Source organism: Corvus brachyrhynchos, unplaced genomic scaffold (genome assembly GCF_000691975.1).
Source record: "Corvus brachyrhynchos isolate BGI_N302 unplaced genomic scaffold, ASM69197v1 scaffold101, whole genome shotgun sequence".
Taxonomy (NCBI): domain Eukaryota; kingdom Metazoa; phylum Chordata; class Aves; order Passeriformes; family Corvidae; genus Corvus; species Corvus brachyrhynchos.
Window position 1 is genome coordinate 21,116,579 of NW_008237239.1, and position 20,936 is coordinate 21,137,514.

The 20,936-nt window shown below is 39.1% G+C and overlaps 1 protein-coding gene across 6 annotated transcripts in view; it reads left to right on the forward strand.

Moving 5' to 3' along the window:
- The first annotated feature begins 67 nt into the window (after positions 1–67).
- Positions 68–20,936, forward strand: part of CLIP4 (CAP-Gly domain containing linker protein family member 4) — a 32,434-nt gene continuing 11,565 nt past the window's right edge. The window contains exons 1-12 of one of the 6 annotated variants that reach the window (XM_017730121.1): positions 1,100–1,115; positions 1,242–1,312; positions 2,512–2,637; positions 3,297–3,358; positions 3,943–4,089; positions 7,032–7,171; positions 8,221–8,314; positions 9,202–9,363; positions 12,526–12,644; positions 14,868–15,104; positions 18,348–18,483; positions 19,206–19,346. In XM_017730121.1, the coding sequence (XP_017585610.1) occupies positions 3,957–4,089; positions 7,032–7,171; positions 8,221–8,314; positions 9,202–9,363; positions 12,526–12,644; positions 14,868–15,104; positions 18,348–18,483; positions 19,206–19,346 (1,162 nt within the window). In that variant the 5' untranslated portion in view covers positions 1,100–1,115; positions 1,242–1,312; positions 2,512–2,637; positions 3,297–3,358; positions 3,943–3,956. Of the gene's footprint in view, positions 1,116–1,241; positions 1,313–1,338; positions 1,414–2,511; positions 2,638–3,296; positions 3,359–3,942; positions 4,090–7,031; positions 7,172–8,220; positions 8,315–9,201; positions 9,364–12,525; positions 12,645–14,867; positions 15,105–18,347; positions 18,484–19,205; positions 19,347–20,936 lie in introns of those variants that run through there. The other 5 variants (XM_017730122.1, XM_017730123.1, XM_017730120.1 and 2 more) reach the window with 5 other exon arrangements.

The following is a 20,936-nucleotide window of genomic DNA, read 5'->3' on the forward strand; positions in this document are numbered from 1 at the left end:
GTTCCGGGAGGGTTCGCTCTGGTACGGCCCCGTGAGAGCGGAGCTTGCCCGTGTGCTGGGGAGCTCCGAGCGAGCAGAAACAGCCTTGAGAGTGCGGGACTTGAGCTCCCTGAGACTTCCAGCTTGCCAAAACGCCTGTCCAGTGGAGGTCACTGGATCGCGGGAGCTGGGCCTGTGTAGTCGGAAGAAGACAGACGGGATCTCATTAATGCATATAAATATCTCGAAGGCAGGTGCCAAGGGGTTGGTGCCTGACTCTCTTCTCAGTGGTGTCCAGTGTTAGGACAAGGAGCAGTGGCCATAAACTAAAACACAAGAATTTCTACCTTAGCACGAGGAATTACTTTACATTCAGTGTGGCAGAGCACTGGTACAGCTGCCCAGGGAGCTTGTGGAGTCTCCTTCCCTGGAGACATTCAAACCCCACCTGGACACGCTCCTGTGTCACCTGCTCCAGGTGACCCTGCCTTGGCAGGGGGTTGGACTGGATGCTCTCCTGAGGTCCCTTCCAACCCTGACAGTTCTGTGATTCTGTGAAAACACTGCCATGTTGCAAGAGGGCCTTGCACACCACCCAAGTCTAGAGTGTACCTACATGTGTATAATATGTCTACTATTCGTGCTGTAAATGTTCTGAAGTGGGCAGATGGTGTATGAGCAAGAAACTCGTTCTCTGAACTTAATTTTTCTGGAGCACATCTAAGTACATGATAAGGAGTCCATTATGCATAGTTGTTGTCAAAAATAGCATCACATTTGTGACAGGTTCAGCTATCAAAGCCCAGCACAACTGTATGTTGGCGCTTGAAGTGCTTTAACATTTGCAAGTTCTTACAGCACTTGCAGGAAAGCTTTGTGCTTTAACACAGATTAGAAACTAGTACATGAAAAAGTTGGATTCTCTATTATGGAAGTTCTTTTTCATGTATATGCGGAGCTACCATGCATTCCTGTGTACTGTGTGGATATCAGGAAACCTGCAGTTGCTCTTCAGTTTTGTCAAAAAAAGGGTGTCTGCGTCTGATGATTCTTTGAAGTTTTTTTCCCCTGATATTTCTGTTTCTTCATTTTCAGATATAATTCAGTTGGAAGAACGTATGGCTGGCAAATAGTATGTATGATACTCTGCTGTGCTAAACTAGGCTCAGTGGTAGTTTGGCAGTGCTGTGAACAGAATTCTGTCTTTTCTTTCATGTAATTTTTCTAATAGTTTCTGCTCTAAACTCTTCTTATTATTACAGGAAAGTCACTGCTCTTTTGGAAGCCTCCCATTCCATTTCACCAGGACTTTCCAGCCAAATCTTGCTGAAAAGTATGTCTTGGGTATTGTTAATACCTCAGGCAGTTTTGTTTTTGCTTACAACAGAAGTCATTATGAGGACGGCGTGTGTTTGCCTTTTCACTTTCTTTGAAGTAATTTTCAACCTTTTCCTTTCCTTTGCTTTTCCAGCTCTGTGTGTGTGGTGTTAGTTAGCTGTGAAGTTCTTACACCTGAGCTGGGAGCCTCTGGAGGTGGTTGTGAGTGCAGAACATGTTGTCTTGACATTGCGTGGTTCAGTGCTCTGTCGTGACATGTGGCACGTTTCTAGAGCCAAATGAAAACTCCGCAGTGTGAGGATGTGCACACTTCAGCTGGGGGTGTTGGCACTCCTGTGGGCACTCCTGTGGACATGTGAATTCATTCTTTATGGAGTTGGGCCAGCATCTGCATTGTAGCTCGTGGGTTTTTGTGCCATTCACCTGACAGCACGGGTTGTTTCCCTGCTTGCTCTGCTCTGGCAGAATGCAAATGGTGTTCTTGCCTCTGGCCCCTCAGAATAAAAGATGCCTTGGCCACTTGCACAGGTTGTATTCTGTTTGGTCTGCTTTCCTGTGTACAGTAAACAGTCTTTCTTGTATTAATTTGGAAGTGTCTCCGTTGATTTCAAGTTCCAACAACTTATGTTGTTCTACTTTACAAAATCTCACCTGTTCCTGTTACCATCTGCTCAGTCAGGTCTGGCTACTTTTCATTGTGTTCCTTTTGTTCCCTCAGTGTAGGGCTGTGCAAAAAGCTTCTAATTTCTTTTGTGTCTTTTTCCAGCTCAGGAGGCTCAGCTAATATGTCTTCTGTACTCATGCATCTTTTTCCTTTGTGCGTTTTGTGAGAGCGTCTCAGGTGCTGCCTGTGAGAAACTTGTGGATTCATGTGTCTTACAAAGCTTTTTGTTTTGCCAAAGCTTCTGAAGAAATATCAGATGGTAGCAGATTTATTTCACTGTTGCCCTTCAAAAGAAATTTAATTAGGCATTTGCAGCTTAAGAGACTTTCTAGTCCCTCACACAAGAAAGCTGTTGCTGTCGTGTTTATGACGTCTATTAAGCCATTGAAATGTAACCTCTTAACTTTTCCTGACTGTAAGAAAATATTAATTGAAATAATTAGAGATATTTTTTGCCTTGTTGAATAAAAGAACATGTAAGCCAATGAAATTTGATAATGCTGTGGGAAAAAATAGTCCTGTCCTTCCAGTGTCCTCCTCCTTGATGTTCATGCCAGAACATGAATTTGTACAGCTGTATAAGACTAAGGAAATAAACTAGTTGGAGAAAAATGAGCATTTTTCATGTGGACCTTTATTTCCAACTTGAGGACAAGGTGAGCTGTGTATGATGTGCAAGAAAAGGAGGCTTTAATTTATTTACATTGAGATTAGCATCTGTAATGCACTGCTAAAATGTCTTTTATATTAGCATGTTGATCGTGAGGTCCCAAGTAGTGGGACAGATTTATTTGGGGAAATACCAGAGTAAATCTACTCATATAGCTTGCTGTGTGTTATATACAAAAACCAAAATAAGTCTTCCTTTAGTTTTTCGTATTTACTTGGGTATAGATTAAATGTAATAAAAACAAACATTCCTTGAAGCTCAATGGCTTCTTTCTGTCAAGCAGACAGGCTAAACAAATTCCTGAGAAAAGATTACTGTAAGCAGTCTCCAGAATAAAAACGTAGGTTGTTTAGTAGAAACGTTGCTTTTATTCCAACTGTTTAATAACGATAATTCAAGATGCAGAATTACAGTTTTTCAACTGTGGGGTGTAGCCTTTGATGGTGCAATCATGTCTGTTGCTATTAAGAATAATGATTTTTTTGTTATTTGTTAATGAATTTTCCTGACGAAAATGCCCTACAAGTGGTAGCCAGCTTTCCTCTGATCTTAGCCTGTGAACCATAACTAGGATGTAACTTGGGCTGGTTGTTAGGTTTTATCACTGTAATTGTACAACCATTTAGTCTTTATTCTCTCTCCTAGATTGCTGTAAGGCCTGGGAAGTTGACTGGAAACAACACGAGGGTGAAGGTTACAGTGCTGTGGTAAGTGTGCTATTTTAAAACATCGAGGAGAAGAGCTGGGAAAGGAGCTGATACGGAATCGTGAGTCCAGGAGTGAATCACTCGGTGGTGAATTGTCTGCAGCTGTGTGTGGGAAGATGAAAGAGCTGAGAAGTTAAAAAGAGGAGGCAGCAGTAGCTGGTAGCATGTTCTTGCTCATGGTGAAGGGAGGGAATATGCATGCAGATTATGAGGGCAGGTACTTGATGCTTCACATTTTCATAAAGCTGTGAAACATGCTAATCCATTTATCCTAATTGTGTGTTTGTTAAATACAGCATTAGTATTTTTTTCACTGCTCAAGTGGGAAACTGGGGAGAAATAGGATGTTTTCTATTAATAAGTGCAAGTTTAGTGGTGGAAGTCAAAACTAGAAGTTGGCTAACCTTGACACCATACTCTACTAGCTTTGTTAATTTATTAGTTTGTAAGAATGTAATGGCAGTAATAGTTCATGTTTGCAAATTTAAGATTTTAGTCTCGTTGCACATTATATCTTACTACGATAGAACCAATCCAAAGTATTTCTAATGAGGTTATTTATTAATTTTTTTTCCCTCCTAAAGTGGCTTTCTAGAAGATGACCATAGAGGATCTCCCAGAACCTTCCTTCGAAGGAGATTCCCTTATTGAAAGAGAACGGTTCTTATTCCCAAACTCTGAAACATCTGTTACTTTTTCTGTTGCTGCAGCACCAATGCCTTCAGACTGTGGTATGTACTTTAAACAGAAAGTGAGTATGTGATCAGCAGGGAATAAATTTGAATAATAAATTTTAAGAAAAGCTATAAACTCTTAGTTATTTCTTTCCAGAAAAAGTTTTCTTATTAAGTGGATTCTCTGTTAAAAGAAATGAAAGATGAAGCCCTGAAGCTTTTTCCATTTTTCCTATTGCATACACTATAAGTTATATCTTTTCCTTTGTACAGTTCTGTGCATGTGTGGTCACATGTTTGTAGTTCTTTCTCATCTCAATGTAGAATTGGATATTGTGTTAAGATGTTAAAATTGGAGTAGGTAAGGGAAGTTAATCACATTTTAAACCCCTAGAGTTACACTTTTTCTTGTGCTTTTAGTGTGTAAACAGTGGACTAGAAGGGGATATTTCTGTTGGAAGTGTATGTTTGTGGTAGTAAGGACTGTAAAGTGAGTGGTAGAAAATTATACCAAGTGTCAGTGATCAGCTTTGAGAATAGTTGTTGTCTTCGATAACTGTCTTCACATGTATAAACTATAATAAAATTTCTAACAGTATATAATATGTTAAAATGTCACTGTAGGTAAGGAGCTTCACTGATAGCTACAATGGTAATGCCTTGGAATGTTGCAGAAGATGATAATAGCATCTATGTACATTAAAAATTACTCCCTCCACCTCTGTGTTTCCCATGCATTGGTTAGTGCCATCAGCTATATTCAGGAAAAATAAATATGTGTAATGGTCTGTCTTTGACAGACTCAGCATTCTCAAGACCCATTTTATAAGTTAACTGAGCTTGGGAATGTAAATGTTCCATATGATATATTTCAGTACACGAAGGTGTGTCTTTACATGGTTTTTACATGTCTTTACATGGCCTTTTTCTCATCACTTGTCTCTCCTACTCTACTCTGAGTACTGCCATGATTTATTCCATTCTGCTTTCTTACCCCTTAGATAAAATTTCTATTTGCCTTCTTTAAGCATTGTTTTGTTGTGATATCTTCTAATAACCCTACGATGCCACTACTGTCTGTCCTACCTGCTCTCTGCCTACTCATTAAATAAAAAAAATTCCTTTTATAGGAGATTGCTGTCACCTGTGTAACAGTAACACTGCTGAATCTGGGTAAAGGAGGTTAAACCATAACAGAGAGAGATTCTCGGCCTTTACATTCAGTGCATTTGTTTTTCCTTAATATAGTTTAGCACTGTAATCAATACTTGGGAAAGATAGAGGGGGAGAAAGTAATATTTTAAAGTATCTAGATGCCACTGCTATCCTTTCATGGGATTCACTGGTTTAACAGATTTTCTGTAGCATTGCTTTGGTTTGCAAAGACTAGAGCTGATCTCCTGTTAAGCACTTAGAGTGGTTGTTATTAATACTTGATACAGTCTCAGATTTTTTCCCTAGCATGCTGATTGTTACAGTCTGCTAGAGTTGATTTCTGATAGATAATTTGGATCAGGTTTGTAGCCAGAAATCTTCCTAGTGGAGTCAGAACTGTGAATATCATACAAGGTCATTAATCTTGTTTTCTAGTTGGCTGTTTACTTTGTAGCTTTCAGCTGTAGATCAACTTTAGTTTATGTGGAAGGTAAATATTAGTGGATAAATCAGTAGATGTTGATGCATGGGATGTAGGGAAGAAGCACACTTTGTGTAGTGCTGGGATATAAGGGGTTTGGGGTTTTTATATGCTAGGTGCAAATAAAAATTCATGTTAAATATCAGTGAAGTTGTCCTCCTTTTCCATTCGTGTTGAATCAAGGTGATGCAGTTTGAGGAACTCTAAACAGCCAGGAAGCGAGCTCTGTACGTGCTTTTATCTGTCAATCCAATCTAGAAATCAGGTACTCTGTTTTTGGGGAAAGGTTGGGATGATTCATCCAGGGCTGGTTTCTACCATGTCACACACCCAGATGGGTGATGCTGTGTCTTGCTTAACCTGTCTGTCCTGTCTGAAAGCCATGAATCTGTGATGGATGTGAGCTGACGCTGTACATTTATCCGAAACCTGTTTAAAAGACAACTCCCTGATAGCTGCAGTGGGGGTAAAAGTTCAGTGTTTGCCATGATTCATTTGCCGATGGCAGTAGACTCTGCTTCCATTCCCTCTCCTCATAGCCATTGCTATCCAGATTCCTTCATATAATTTTCCAGAGCTGGAAGAAATTCCACAGATTAAAAGTAGAGGATGTGTGTAGACATGCGCGCGCACACACCTGTGAGTAACCTGACGTATACTTTTATAATAAGGTGTTTTATACACTTGAGGTTTGGGTTTCCTGAAAGAACATGAGGCTTAAAATCTTTAAAATTTTTTTTGTTTGTTTTCTTGTCTTGGTTTGGTGCCCTGAATTTTGAAGGTGTTTGTTACCTGCAGCTGCCACCAGCTGGGATTGATGCATTTATGAAATATCTGAAAATAGAGGAGGTGACAGAATGCCTTCTGGATTTGAGCGTGTGTTTATGTTTTAGTATGTTCTGTGTAAAGTGTGGTGGAAGAAGAAGAAGGAAAAGACGTGTTTTGTAGCATATGGAGAAATCATGTATGCAGTTGACCCCTGAGAGATCAATAGGCTTGTCTGTGTTTGGGAGCAGCTTGGAACCTCCAGCCTTTGCCTGCCTTGAACAACAGTAAACCCTTATTAGCAGAATCACTGTCCATCTCTGTTGCTCCTTACCTAAACTTAGTCACTCTTGCAGCACCATTGTATTGGTTGTTGATTGAAAGCTTTTTCAGAAGTATAAGCAAGACCTTAGTAGCATTAAAGGAAGAATAGAGCAGATGTTAGAGAAAATTTTCTGAACTAATTCATCATTCTGATTCTTCCAGTGTGATGAGTAGTGAAGTGACTCTCTGCTATTCTTTGCCTCTGAGTTTGAAAAACTAGATGCATGTTAAACGTCAAGATTTTACATAAGGACTTTTTTTTTTTTTTTAACAGAGTTTTCCTTCTTTGATCCCAATGATGCAGCATGCCAAGAAATACTCTTCAACCCCAAAACATCAGTTTCTGAATTGTTTGCTATCTTGAGGCAGTGGGTTCCACAGGTCCAGCAGAACATTGATATTATTGGGAATGAGGTGAGATACAAATGAAGATCCTTGAATGCTCTCAATGTTAGATACTGTGTTGAGAATGAATAAAACCAGTTCATTCAGAAGCAGAATTAATCATAAATCCAGATACAGTTTCTGCCTTTTACCAAGGCTGATCATGCCTTGTATTCCACATGTTGTCAGCTTTTATTTGGAAAGAGAATGATGATGGATAAAATTCAGTACATTTGCATAGATGGTATAAACAATGTTTCTCTTGAGGCAATTTTGTTGAGACTCTTCACCTTGGTGTTTCAATTTCCTACTTAGCAGTAATCCCAAACTCCAATATATGAAGTTACGGTTGAACCCTGACCTTAAGGGCAGTATTTCCAAGGCACAAAATGAGTTTTTTAGTAATTTCATCCTACTTTCTTATTTTTCTTCTGGATTACAGGCTTTTCTGGACACGTGGGGAAGTGTAGTGAATATTAACCTTACCATATTATAACTGGGGACTTCTTTTTGGGGGTGTGTGGGAGTGGGGGCTAATTGTTGAGAGATCAAAGAACAAGGGAAGAGCTTCATAAATCATTTTCCTATGCAGTTAACTGCTTAACTTTGTAGCACGTGAAGTATATGTTAGAAGGAGCAATATAAAGAGCCTTTAAAACCTGTAAATATTGAAGGTTAGTTATAATGCTGTTTTAGAAGATGCTGTAACAGCAAAAGTATTACAACGCCAGCTCACATTCTTGCATCAAAACAGGATTCTACCACATTCACGTTCCAGTTATTTGTACATCTCTGCACTTTCTCTGTGTTATTTGCACTCTCTGTGTTGTTATTTACACTTTATTTGACAAAGCAGGAAGACTTCTTCACCTATAAGAGGTGTTTTGGGATTATGTTTTTAGATTTATTTACACATTACATTTGTGTATGTTGCTTAGTTCTGCAGTGAGAGTCTTTTCTGGCAGGCTTCTTTGTTACTAGCCCTTGCAATGAATCCAGGAGTCAATATATGTGAAATAACTTATGAAATACTACTGATGTCAGAGCTAAATCGTGCTTGTTTTCCACTTGCCTGTCAGATCATTAAAAGGGGTTGCAATGTGAATGACAGAGATGGACTGACTGATATGACCCTCCTGCATTACACTTGCAAATCAGGGGCTCATGGCATTGGTGAGTAAAAAAAAAAGTCATTATAGATGTAAAAACCTAACTGACTCACATAAACGAATCCCACTGCCTGTTACAGAATTGTTCCTTGTAGTAGCTTCTTTTCTTATTGTGTGGTTTTCTCTCTTCTAGTGGCCATGAGCAGGGAAGGTGCAGAACTGCAGTTAGGCGGTGCAGTTATGGCTGTGGCCGTGGGGAGCAAGCTGAGTTAGTGGTATAGGTATTGCACACAGTAGTACCAGCTAAAACAGATATTTTGGGTAGCAAAGGCAATTTCAGACTGAAGTGCAAGCTGCAAGTTTGCAATAGTCTGTGCTATAGTTTTCTTACAGCAGAATATTTAGGTGACTGGCTGTTCTCTTTGTTTTGTTTCTTTCACCCTGTTCGTGTCAGAAGAGAACAATAAATTTCGTTTGCATTATTATGATCATAAATACTGGAAATGAGAGCATGTTTAACTCTTTGAACACCCTTATTAACTTTTCTGTGTTACTTTTTGTTGACCTGAGCCCACTTCTCCTCTGAGTTTGAGTGAGGTCTGGCATAGGTCATCTTCCCTGGTGTTGGCAGATCTTTTAACATAAACTTCAGCATTGTGATGTGTAATTATTTTTCTTCTGTCAGATACTAAAACTCCTGGGTTTGATGGCTGACACATTACTTATATTAGAGAAGAAAAGGTAGTGTTATTATATGCTAGAGATTTCAGCCCTTTATGATAAAAGGTAAAGATTTCTGTATCCTAATCCTAAAAAGAAAGGCATAGTAATAGTTCTGCTGGGAGTTTGAATGGCTTAATGTACACTTTGTGTTACACATAAACATGTGTGTGTTTTTTGAGGTCAAATAAATAAATCACTAATGCATAATTGACAAAAATTACCCTGCAGGTGATGTTGAAACGGCTGTAAAATTTGCAACACAGCTTATTGCTTTGGGTGCTGACAGCAGCTTACGCAGCCGCTGGACAAATATGAATGCCTTGCATTATGCTGCCTACTTTGATGTTCCAGAGCTGATCAGTGTTATTTTGAAAAATGCAAAGCCAAAAGGTAGGCATTGTTACCTCTGTTTCATGTAGTTGTCCGTATTTTGTAGATCCTAAGCTGGTGTATAGTGGTCTGTAAGTGTGGTGTTTCTTTATCTATTATACACAAATAATTTCTTATTTTATTTAGTCTCATTGGTTCATTTTTCTCTTAACCTATTTTTTAGTGGTTTACTGCACTGTTTCCGTTGCTGGTTTTTAAACTTTAGCTTTCTATGAGACAATAGAAGTTTCAAATAGACTGGAAAGCAAACAGGTTAATCTTAAGTTATTGAGAGCTAAGAGAATGTTTGCAGAAAACCAAAGATAAAACTATTCTAGTAAAGTCATGTGGTTAAGGTTGCTTAAACATTGAGAAGTATGTTTGAAATGCTGGGAGAAGGGTAAAGGAGAAGTGGGAATTTGGCAATGGCATGTGGCAAACCTGTGACTGAGGCAATTTTGACATGCTCGTTTTTCCCATTTCTCAGCTATGTAGGAGGTCCAATAATTTGACTTTAGTGCTTGGCATAAGTAGGTAATATATTTCGGAATGATACTATGAAGGATTAGTAATTGGAACCCTATTTATACTAATGCAAATGGAAATACAGAAGTGGTTCTGAACCAGAACCGTTTGTTTCTAATTTGGTCAGGACAGCAAAACGAGTAAGCAACTTTATTACTAAAATTGTACAAATGTTAATTTGTTCTACGGGATATCCTTCTGATTGTGCCATTTTGCAAAAGGATTTTTTAGCTAGGGACTCTATCTCAACATTCTGAAAAGCTGGTAGGCTTTTGGAATACCCAAGGCTTGCTTACCACAGCTTGACTCTCCATGGAAGTAATTGTTAAGCAGTGCTCTTACTGGTAGGAAGTGCTTAGGAGGTGACAAGTGTGGGTTGGTAACAAAAGACAAAATCAGACTGCGTAGTAGTTAAATCCATGTCACATTTCAATAGCCTGGTCTCCATAATTTGCATCAGCAGTTTAGGTCTCCTTTCGAAACTCATTTGCATTTGGTGTTCTCCTCCTGTGCAGTTCCTACAGAAGGGGTGGGACTTTGTGTAGATTTCCAAGGAAACCACTCCGGTTAAACATCTCCATCTCGGCAGCTGGCAATTCTTGGATAAGCAGCTGATGTTTTTTATCTCAGGAAACATGTAAAATTATTTGCCCTGTGATGTGGAAACAATGGATAGTCTGAATTAATAGAATAATTTTAGCTCCATACTTCATGAGGCAGCTTGCAGAGAAGGAAGAACATACGTAGAGGGTGAATATGCTTTGGATGGGTCCATAGTGAACTGGAGAAAAAATAGTTGTTAACATATAAATAACTTTTCAAGACGGTGGTGTGCTGACTCTGAGACAACCATTGTGAAGCACAGGTGTTTCCTTTTGATTTACTGCTAAACTATTTTCTTTGACACTCTGTAGTTAAATTCTTTATACAGATTTACTCCTCAGTTGTTACAAGAGAGAGCTAGTTTGATCTTGGCTTTTTAGAGGTTTTAAATACAAAAATTGTATATTATTTTTCTCTAGATAGTTTGGGGGTAGTTACTGGGTAACATTTTATCTTTTTTCTGTTTATCTTTTTTCTGTCACCTCTACTATGCCCACTTAGATCAAAGCTGTGAGAGAACTGTTCAAAAAATCCAAGCATGAAGCTTGCAAGTCTGAGGAAGTCACAAAATCTAATTCAAAAAACCAAACCACACATCAGTTGTTTTTCAAAATAGGAGTACATACAACTGTTGCTGGCTCAGTAGCTGATGCTACTGACCAGTATTTCTGGAAGTTGGTTCCTATGTGTGCAGAAAATGTTTGGCTGTATTCATTCCATGGACGTTTCAATGGCTGTATACAGCTCCTCAGCTGCTATATGGTTTTAAACTGGTGATGTCTTCTGACCTTTGGTGTATAAAGGGTACATCTGCATACCTAGCTCTCATTATGACTGAGGCATGTGAATGCAGTCTTTTTTCATGTTTGTGTTCAATCAGTGCAATTGCAAAACTGTTAAATTTTGATTGCAAATTTGTTACCTTTGATCTTTATAAAATTGAGTCAATTTTTATTAGTATGTATGAACTTAATATGTGTGTACAGACATATATAACTACTATATATGTTGATGTTTTATTTGCCCCCAAAATGTTCACTTAGTCTAACTATATAAGGATGTTGATGCAGTTGGGATATACTTTGTTTATGGCATTATGAGAAGGGCTAGTGTTTTTTGGGATGGAGACTGATACTGGAAAATACGAGGAGATTCTTCAGCCCTGAGGTGGAAAGTTTTGTGTTCCTCACCAGTATTTCAAATTGGAACATTATTGCTCATACTTGTGGTATTTTGGTTTGTGTATTAAATAAGCTGGCATTTTTAATTAACAGTCCTATACCTAATTGACTCAAAATGACATCTCTCTTGTGTAATTTAAGAGAGGAGCCTCAGACTAAACAGACATTTAAACTCCAATCTTCTAGAACAGTAATAACTTCATAGCGGATTGAAAGATATATTGGGAACAACTGATAGAAATATATATTGTGCTAAATCTCTTCCAGCCAAATGCAGTGCTCCATTTTCCAAACTATCAGTGTGAGACCCTTCAGAGTGCAATTGTTTGAAAACAAAGAAATTAATAACAATCACCAGCTCTTGCTTCATTCTTGGCCATTAGTAATTAAATCAATGTAAAGCAGATGTATAATCAGGTTTCCCTTACCCTACTGCCTGCTCACAAAGGAAAACAACTGGTTGAAGATGCATCTCATTTTAATGTTTGACACCTAGAAGCAATAAAATATAAATGTTTCTGAAACATTAAAACATTAATTTACTTGCAAACCTGAAGTTACTCACTTGTTAATCTTGGCACAGTAGATTGGGCATCCTGAGTGGCAGCAATTTTGCAGTTAAGTCATCAGCATTTAAAAATGAGTGAAAGTACATGCTCATCTTCTGGATTGGTTCGTGGTATGAATAAGCAGATGCAAATAAGCTTGATATTCTATGTAGAATTGCTTCTCATATGCATTTGGTACATAAATAATGGGGTTTCTTTATAAATGCTGACATAAACTGTAGAAATGAATGTCCTCCCTAGGAATCTGTAGGGTGAAATGTTCATGTAACAGACTTGCATACCTCACATGTGATGTTTAATTGCAGATGTGGATGCCACCTGTAGTGATTTTGATTTTGGAACAGCTTTGCATATTGCTGCATTTAACCTATGCACAGGAGCTGTCAAGTGTTTACTGGAACATGGAGCAAATCCTGCCTTTAGGGTAAGGAGTTAGGTTGTAGATTCACCAATAGGTGAAAAAGGTACCTGGAAAAACTGAACAGTCTGTCCAGGATTTTGAGTAGCTAAAGGTGTGCTACATGGAGTGATAGTGCCTCAGAAAAAAATATTTACAACTCATAGTGGATGGTTTTATATGCTTTGTCCTACCTGTGTGTTGAAGTTTGTATTTTTGTGTCATGGTCTAGTTCATTAGTTCAAGTAACTTTCAGGAGCTTCTTCTCTTTGTTGTTTGAGCTTTCATTTATTGCTACTCATTGGTGTCTTGCAACAGCTGTCATGGCAGGGAGGGATCTTTTCAGAAATGGAGGAGTGTAATCTTTCCAGAAATGCAGTGTTGTGCTCAGCATTAAGCCTGGTGTTAGCATGAGTAACTGATAATGCATAAACATCACCTGCTCTGCTTAGTAACCTAATAATAGGCATAGGTTATAGTCAAAGTGTTGCTATATATGTCTAGCCACAAATCCTGGGTTTTGATTGAGTTTTGTGTTTGATTCGGATGTTTGTTTTTTTATGTGGGTTTCTGTTTGATTTTTTGTGGCGGGGGAAGGGCTTGGAAAGTTTTCTGAATTTAGCAAAAGCAGTATCTCAGTTCTCTGTTTTCAAATGCAGGGTTGGTGTGTTTTTTGGGTTTGTTTTTTTTTTTTAAGGAGAAATTATAGCTGTTTCAAGGGTACTCAAAAGTCATTATCTTATATAGCACCACTGGTGTGAAGTCTTCTGGAACATTATTGTCCATACAGTTCTTCATGATATTCAATCTAGATCTCTTAAAAGATTTGGTTTTTGTCTCTTTATTCACTGTGCATGTATGTGTGTCAAGTTCTCTGGCAGCTGTATGTTTGTATATTTAGGAGTCTGTTGTCACAGGGAGGACGGCTTTGTAGTTGCACAAACATTCTGAGCTGGCAAATGTGTCTGTGCCCTTGAGAAATCCTGAGCTTCCACTTTGTCTTCTTGCCACTGCTCGGTACTGCTTTGTGTTGGCACAGAGATTTGCAGGGCACCTGGTGGGCTGAATTGTGGGACTGATGTGACCAAAATAATCTGTAAAGTGATGACTAGAAACTCAAAACAAACTCCCCACTCAACTCTGTTTTTACTTACAGAGTGATTGGAGCTTTTTAAGGAATGGTGGATATTGAATTCTTCAAACCTGCCATAAAGTTCTGACTAGAGACAGTGTGTAGAGTTTGATTATTATATGGGAACAGCACTGTAAATGCGGAGTCAGAATTGTACTTTTCTAGCTTTGAGATGGATTGAGAGGGAGCTCAGGAAACACTGAAATTCTACTCTGTTTTGAAGGGACCAAAACAAATTCACTCTTACTGTGCATCATTCCTTCTTTGAGCTTCTGGTAATATCCAAGTCCAGGGGCTCAGTTGCGACTAATTTGGAAGAGTGAGATGGTTATTTTCCCACAAACATTGTGAGCATTGGCAGACAGATGAAGCTCCACACCAGTGGCTTTGCTAGAATGTAGGTAGAACTGGAGCAGCCTGACAGTACCTGCTGTCTGGGCAAGTGGCCGGGAGTTGAGGTTAACTCCAGGGGAGCTGGTACTTCAACAGCTTGTCCTGTCACGTAGGACATACAGGGACTCACAGTCACGGCTCTCCGGGAATGGGACATGTTTGGAAAGAGCTCTGTCCTTAATCCATCTCTCCTAGGATAGTCTGTATCTCGATAAACCTGTACAGATTTATTCAGGTACTGATGTGAGCCATCACATTTGTATATTCTATACATGCAGCATACATTAATTAAATTCCCTCTTACATTTGGAATAAGCCTTGCCAAGGAGTAAGCTTTATGCTGGGGTAAAGATATATTCTTTGGGAGGAGTTGGCTTTTCAGTATTGGCATTACAGACCAGAAGTCTGCCTTGCTTTCCTAAGTCTGTGTTTAGGTACACAGATACACACAGGTGTTTTGTTTCAGGTGTTCTGAGCCCTAATAATGTTCTTAAATTTGAAAGTGTTGGTTACTTGTCAAAGACGAGATGCTGTACATGGTAGCTTATCTATCTAAGGATGTTTTGGCATCCTTATTTGAAAGTGTGGATGTTTTCATAGTTGTTTATATTCTAGGAAAAATATCTAATAAGGAGGATTAAACACTCCATAAAATGCTGTGGTTTCACCTGATGAGATTCATCTTGTAACAACATCAAATCCTGTGCCATGTTATGTTTCTACAGAATGACAAAGGGCAGATTCCAGCAGATGTGGTTCCTGATCCGGTAGATATGCCACTGGAAATGGCAGATGCAGCAGCCAGTGCAAAGGAAATCAAGCAGATACTGCTGGATGCAGTGCCTCTCTCATGTGACATCTCCAAAGCCATGATTCCAACCTACGACCACGTCACAGGCAGGGCCATGCTTTTATCGCTTGGACTGAAGCTGGGAGATCGTGTTGTTATTGCAGGACAGAAGGTATGGCCACCAACCTGGTACTGCCCTCATAACTCCTACAGTCCATTTATTTGCCCCTTTGGAGACATACTTCAGTTAGAGGGTCTGAAATGCTTTCTTGAAGGTGTGATCACTGGATGGCAGCAAGGAACTGGTTACAGAAAGTAATAAGCTGAAGAATTGTGTGATAAAGTCATTATTATGAAAAGCAGTTTTGACAGGCATAGGCTGCATTTCGTGTCTGTGAATGATTTTTAACACTCTCCTATAGTACAACAGCATGGCTCAACTTTTATTAATGTTTTTGATGTCACATCAAAGTGATGGTAAAATTCACAAATTACTTTGTGAGTTGCCCAGCTTTGTTAGGAGTGTGCATTCATGAAGTACTCTTGATAGTTTCCAGAAGGCAGGGAAAAAAAAAACCCTTTAGTTCTGCTTAGCCTATAGTAACCCAGTTTCACTGGTGCAATGCAGCTAAAATCTTTGAAGCAGTGCTGTGCCAACAGGGTTGTTACATGGTTCTGTGGAAGTGTAAGAATATAGCTAATAGAGGTCTAGCTCAAATTTGAATAGTCTTTTAGAAGCTACCATGATAGCCACGTTTTTAAAAACGTATTTGAAAACTGTAACCTTGATATTGCATTCAGTATTCAGACTTTTTATTTGCTCTGACAGCAAGGGATCTAAAATGATTTAACAGTGCTAGAACTCTTTTAAAGAAATATTTTTTTTTCCTGGTAAATATTGAAAGCATTTGTGAGCAAAACAGCTTTAGCTTTAGTAGTTTTCCTAAGGTAACTTCAGATTTGTAACTGTCACAACTGAAACGTTCTAAAGTGATTTCCAGCGAGAGTGTGAGGCAGCTTCCATTGTGTATTTTAATTTGGTATATTCCTGAAATTGGGTCAGGAAAAGTGAAGGAATCAGTAACTATGCAGAAGGCATTTTAACTGAAGTATGTACAGAAAGCCACTTACTCTTTAAAGACAGAAGTTTCTTTAAAAGAAATCACAGTGGCAGCAAGGGGAGATAACGTAAGTGCAAGTTAGTGGAGGCTTTAGAGCAAGAAAGTGATGAAATTGGTGCGCTTGTGTATCTTTCCTCTGAGTAAGGCCTGCAGAACCGTTTGTGCTGTAATGGGCTCACTGTGCATGGATAGCCCGCCTGGGTTTGGTTACGTTTATTCTTCTGATCGATCGTGCTGTTGCAGTGTTTTTTGAGATGTTGTTGGAAGCTGTTTTTGTGCTGCCACAGGCCAGCAGGGCTTTGCAGCTAGCGTGTTTTTCTTTAAGGGAGCCAAATCTGTTCTAGAGCAGGTGGGAAGGAGGAATGTGATTGTGCTTTTTGAACTTCCATTTCCACATCAGCTTTCCTCCCTTCCTTCCTTTGTGTGCAAGGAGCTGTTGTGCGGTACTCCCACATCGCTTCCCACCCCTTTTCTCCATTAGCCTGAATGGAGAAGTTGTTCTCAGCCCTGCCTTCCCCTCCCCCTGGATACTCCTAAATTCCTGCAGGGTGCAGCAAAAGTGAAAACAGGATGATGAAAATGGTGCCCTGTTTTTAAGCTTCTGCTGGATGAGTTCTCGTTGCAGAATATGGAAGCTGGGATGAGGGCACTTGGAACAGCAGCATTTTTTGGAGCTATATTTACGGGTTCCTGTTCTCTTTCCTGCTTCTGCAGTCTCTTAATATGTCAGCTTTAATGAAGCTTGAAAGCCAAACAGTAGATGCCAAAGGGAGAATGGATTCCTCTCTTGGCTCCTCTGTGCCTGTCATTCCAGTTGTCTTACAGGGTAGGAAGCTGTGTAAGCAGGTGTTTGTGTACGTGATTTGGGGCCCCACAGCTCCACCAGCTCCTTCTCTGCTAGATTGAGTATCCATTTGGATCACATCTGATGAAATGGGAGTGCAGGGAAGCCAGCAGCTGGGACAAAACTGCTCCTTCTCTTTCTCATGTGAGAGAGATCCTCTGCTCCTTGCTTGGCCAAGTCCTAGGGCAAAATGAGAGCTGCAGTTCTGCCATCTCCCAACTCTCGTTTAAGGTACTGGCTGATCTCTTCTCTCTGCTCAGTAAGTGCCCTTTGGCTGGTGCCTGGAAAGGAAGTGAAGGAATTGTAGGAATCTGTGGGGCTGCTTGGTTGAACTTCCTCTGGCTGAATTTGAGCCTGTGTTGGTAGCTAAAAGGTCTGAGTCTAGATTAGTGTGACATACCTGCCTATAACAATCAAGTTTAAAGGAGATCTTCAGCATAAGAGAGCAGGCTCTGGGACATGTTTATTTCCTTACAGACATTAGGAAAGAGCAGCTGAAAGGTTTTATAGAAAAAAAAAATTGTTTCTATCTGTTTTCTCTCTGAGGGTTGGATTAAACAGTGGAGTCATAGTGCAAAATGAACTAATAGTATTAAGGTCACATGAGATGAAGAAAACTGAGCAACTGAAAGATCAAAGGTTTTTATTACTAAAACTAATTTAAAAATCAAATATAAAAAGGAATTTAAATCAATGTTAAATGCATCTCGCTTAGTTATTCCTCCCCTGTTTGGTTGAAGTGTGTGATCTTATAATATGTATTTGCAGAGAATGAGGTCCACCAGCAAGACTGGTCTGTCTTGATAATCTTCATATGCTTATCTGTTCAGAGTTCATAGTATATATTGAAGCAACAGCAAATGTTTAAAACATTTGCTGGCTTTTAAAATTTTGTTTAGTCATAAGGAGGGAATAGAAAACTTAAGAATCTTTTCCAAAGAAAAAAAATTATTATGCTCTGAAGTTTACCCTTGAACCTTGGCTATATATATAAAAAAATATATATACTTGTATGTATGTATTTATGCCCTTACAGATTTTTCTAATCTAATATTTCTATGGAAGCTGCAGTTCAGGAAGATACCTAGCCCCTGATTCTGTAATTCTTGCTGTATAAACAGTGAAAGTAAAACCTCTCATTGGTCGTGTGCTTCTGTACCTTGCTGACGTAGAGCTATGTTTACAGCGGTTCTGACTGTCTAATTCTTGTCTGTGGTGAGATCTGTCCATAACCATGGCTGGTGTTTAATGCAAAATACAGAAGGACTAAGACGATTTGGAAAATGTATTGAGTGGTGTTGAAAGGTAGGAATGTGAGTGAGGGAAATGATGTTTGTATTTTTGTGATGAAAAGCTTGGAGATGACTTGCTGTCTCTTTCATAGTCTATACTATTTTCTCATGAACAAAACTTGTTTAACAAACCCATTCTGTGTTGATTTTTCTCGTAGGTTGGTACCTTAAGATTTTGTGGCACAACAGAATTTGCCAGTGGCCAGTGGGCTGGTGTAGAGCTGGATGAACCAGAAGGAAAGAACAATGGAAGTGTTGGAAAAGTCCAGTACTTCAAGTGTGCACCAAAACGCGGTACAGCTTTTATTGTCTTTTTTCTTAAATTTTTAAACTCCCCAACTTTTAAAGAGTACTGGAAGATAGGAACCTTCAGGGAGGATAAAAACAGGTAGCACATTCTGTTGCTTGTCTTTGTAGTGCTTTGTTTGCTTTATTGGTTCTTTTAGCTGTTCCTACTGTTTTCGCTCCAATAATTTACAAAACCACTGAAAAAACCAAGCAGTGGAAATTTCTGGTTGTTTCCTTGAAACTGTGAGATTTCCTGGTTTTTCACCTATACTGTTGAAACTTCTTGTTTGTATTGTAACAGTAATAGCCATGTTCCTTTATGTGCTTTGTCTTCCTTGGTAAGATACTCATGCTTGTAGTTGTTTTCTAACTTTGAGCTTGAGGTATTTTAATTGATGTGCCACGGACACACAGGACATACAAAGTTCCTGTGTTTTGTAGCCGTGGAGACTGAATGTTACTGATAGGACAAAAAGGAGATTCTAAATTGATAGTCTTACTGACTTCTTCCAACTTACTCTGTTCAAGTTGCTTGATAAGAATTTCGGTTTCACTGTTCATTTGAGTTTGTCCTTCCTACCCTGCAAGTGCTTTGTCAGCATAGCAAGCTATGATTGGGGCTGAAAAATAACCCCTAAATTAATTGCTGTGAGAGATAGTAGATGGAAAGTATTGTTGCATTAACATTATCCACAGTTCTTTGTTGGCACATACAATTTTCTCTCCAGGTATCTTTGCACCCCTTTCCAAAATAAGCAAGGCTTCTGAGCACAAAAAAAGCTCTGTACGAAGCTCTTCTGTGCGGTCTTCACCTTTGGTCAAATCCAAGAAAGTAGATGTGACACACATAACTTCCAAAGTGAATTCTGGTGAGTATTTTCTTGCATGTTGACACAGGATGGAGAGATACTAATCTTTAAGAATTAGTAAATCTTGGTATTAAAATACTTGTTTGGAATTAGTTCATAACTTGAGATGAGAAGGTGATAAGGTCTTTATTAACTCCGTGTTCTCGTGGTTAGAAGTTCACTGGCCTGTGAAATGGTACTGGAAGGACACTGTGTATAGCTGTGGAGGGATTACAGTGATCTGATGTACTATGGCAGTTTCTACTCTTTACACACTCTATAAAAAAGATCCTCACCACAACATTTATTCTTGAGCCATTAACGTAATTTCTAATTGGCTGTGATACCAGTTAAGTGTTTCAATTTAATGAGGTTCCATTTACGAAGATATTCCTGGAGAATTTGCAAGGAATTAAAGTCTAGAAATAATCTGTATACCTTTATGTCTATAAATTGAAGAGATTTATTTTCTGGCAACACGATCAAGGAACTATTTAACTCATTGTGTTTTATCTGCTAATTAAATTATCTGAGTAAAACCAATGCCAATTTAGAAGAGAGAGGTTTTCCTTGTAATAAGGCCTCAGTCTACTGATGGGAGTTATGGGCTCAGTCTCTGGCTCTGGTTTAGTTTCTTAGTAATTTGCTCAAATTACTTAATCCTTCTGTGTGAATTCCCTCCCTGTGGAGTGAAAGATTCATGTTTTCTGACTGTTCAGGTTCCAAGTTGTTTGGAGAACTGGCTCTTCCCTGCTGTGTGCAGTGCTGGCCATGCAAAATCTGGCCCCCTCTGTGTTTGGCTGCCTATGTAATAATGTGATTAAATATTTCATTAGCATTTCTTTTGCCTTTTGAGCCCTGTTTAGGTGACTCACACTAAGGCAGCACAGCTTTAAGGGATGGAAGATAACACACATTCTCGTTGAGTTTACCCAAGTACCCTAAAACACCAGTAATATGCAGGGTATAGAAACAATGCACCAGACTGATGCCAGGAAAAGATGCATTTAGACAGCTTTTTGGATGACTTATGTAACTCTTTTCTGCATAGATGAGGGGGGAGTAAGTTTTAAGTGTCTGTATTTACAATTAGCACAAAATTCAAGCTATTTATAAATGGGTATCTTGCATAAAAAGCTTCTTGGGATAAGCAGTTTGTTGGGAGTATTGCTCAGGAGCAGATCCAAGCTGATGACTTCTGTTAAGTATTTTCCACTGTTTGATTCACTTTGTTGTGAACTGTTTGTAACCCATTAAACTATAATGGGAGGGACTTTTCCTTTGTCACAGACAGCTTCCTTCCAGGCAGTTTGGGCATAAACCACCTTTTCTGTCACAAAAATACATTTGTGTCTCTGTAAAATTTAAACATTTGATACCTTGCTTTAAGGTAGAAATCAGAGTGAGTTAAGCAGCATCTACCCAGGATAGTTTACATCCACTGGATGTGAGTGTCTGGAAGCTGCTGCTGGCAGGGAGTCCTTGCACACAAAGGTCCATGGGAATTAACGTGCCTGGCTGATTGGCTGGCTGGAGGGAGGAAGGACAACGCTGCAGAGGCAGAATATTGGTTGGCAGTGTTTATGTGCATCACCAGGTCACATTTCTTTC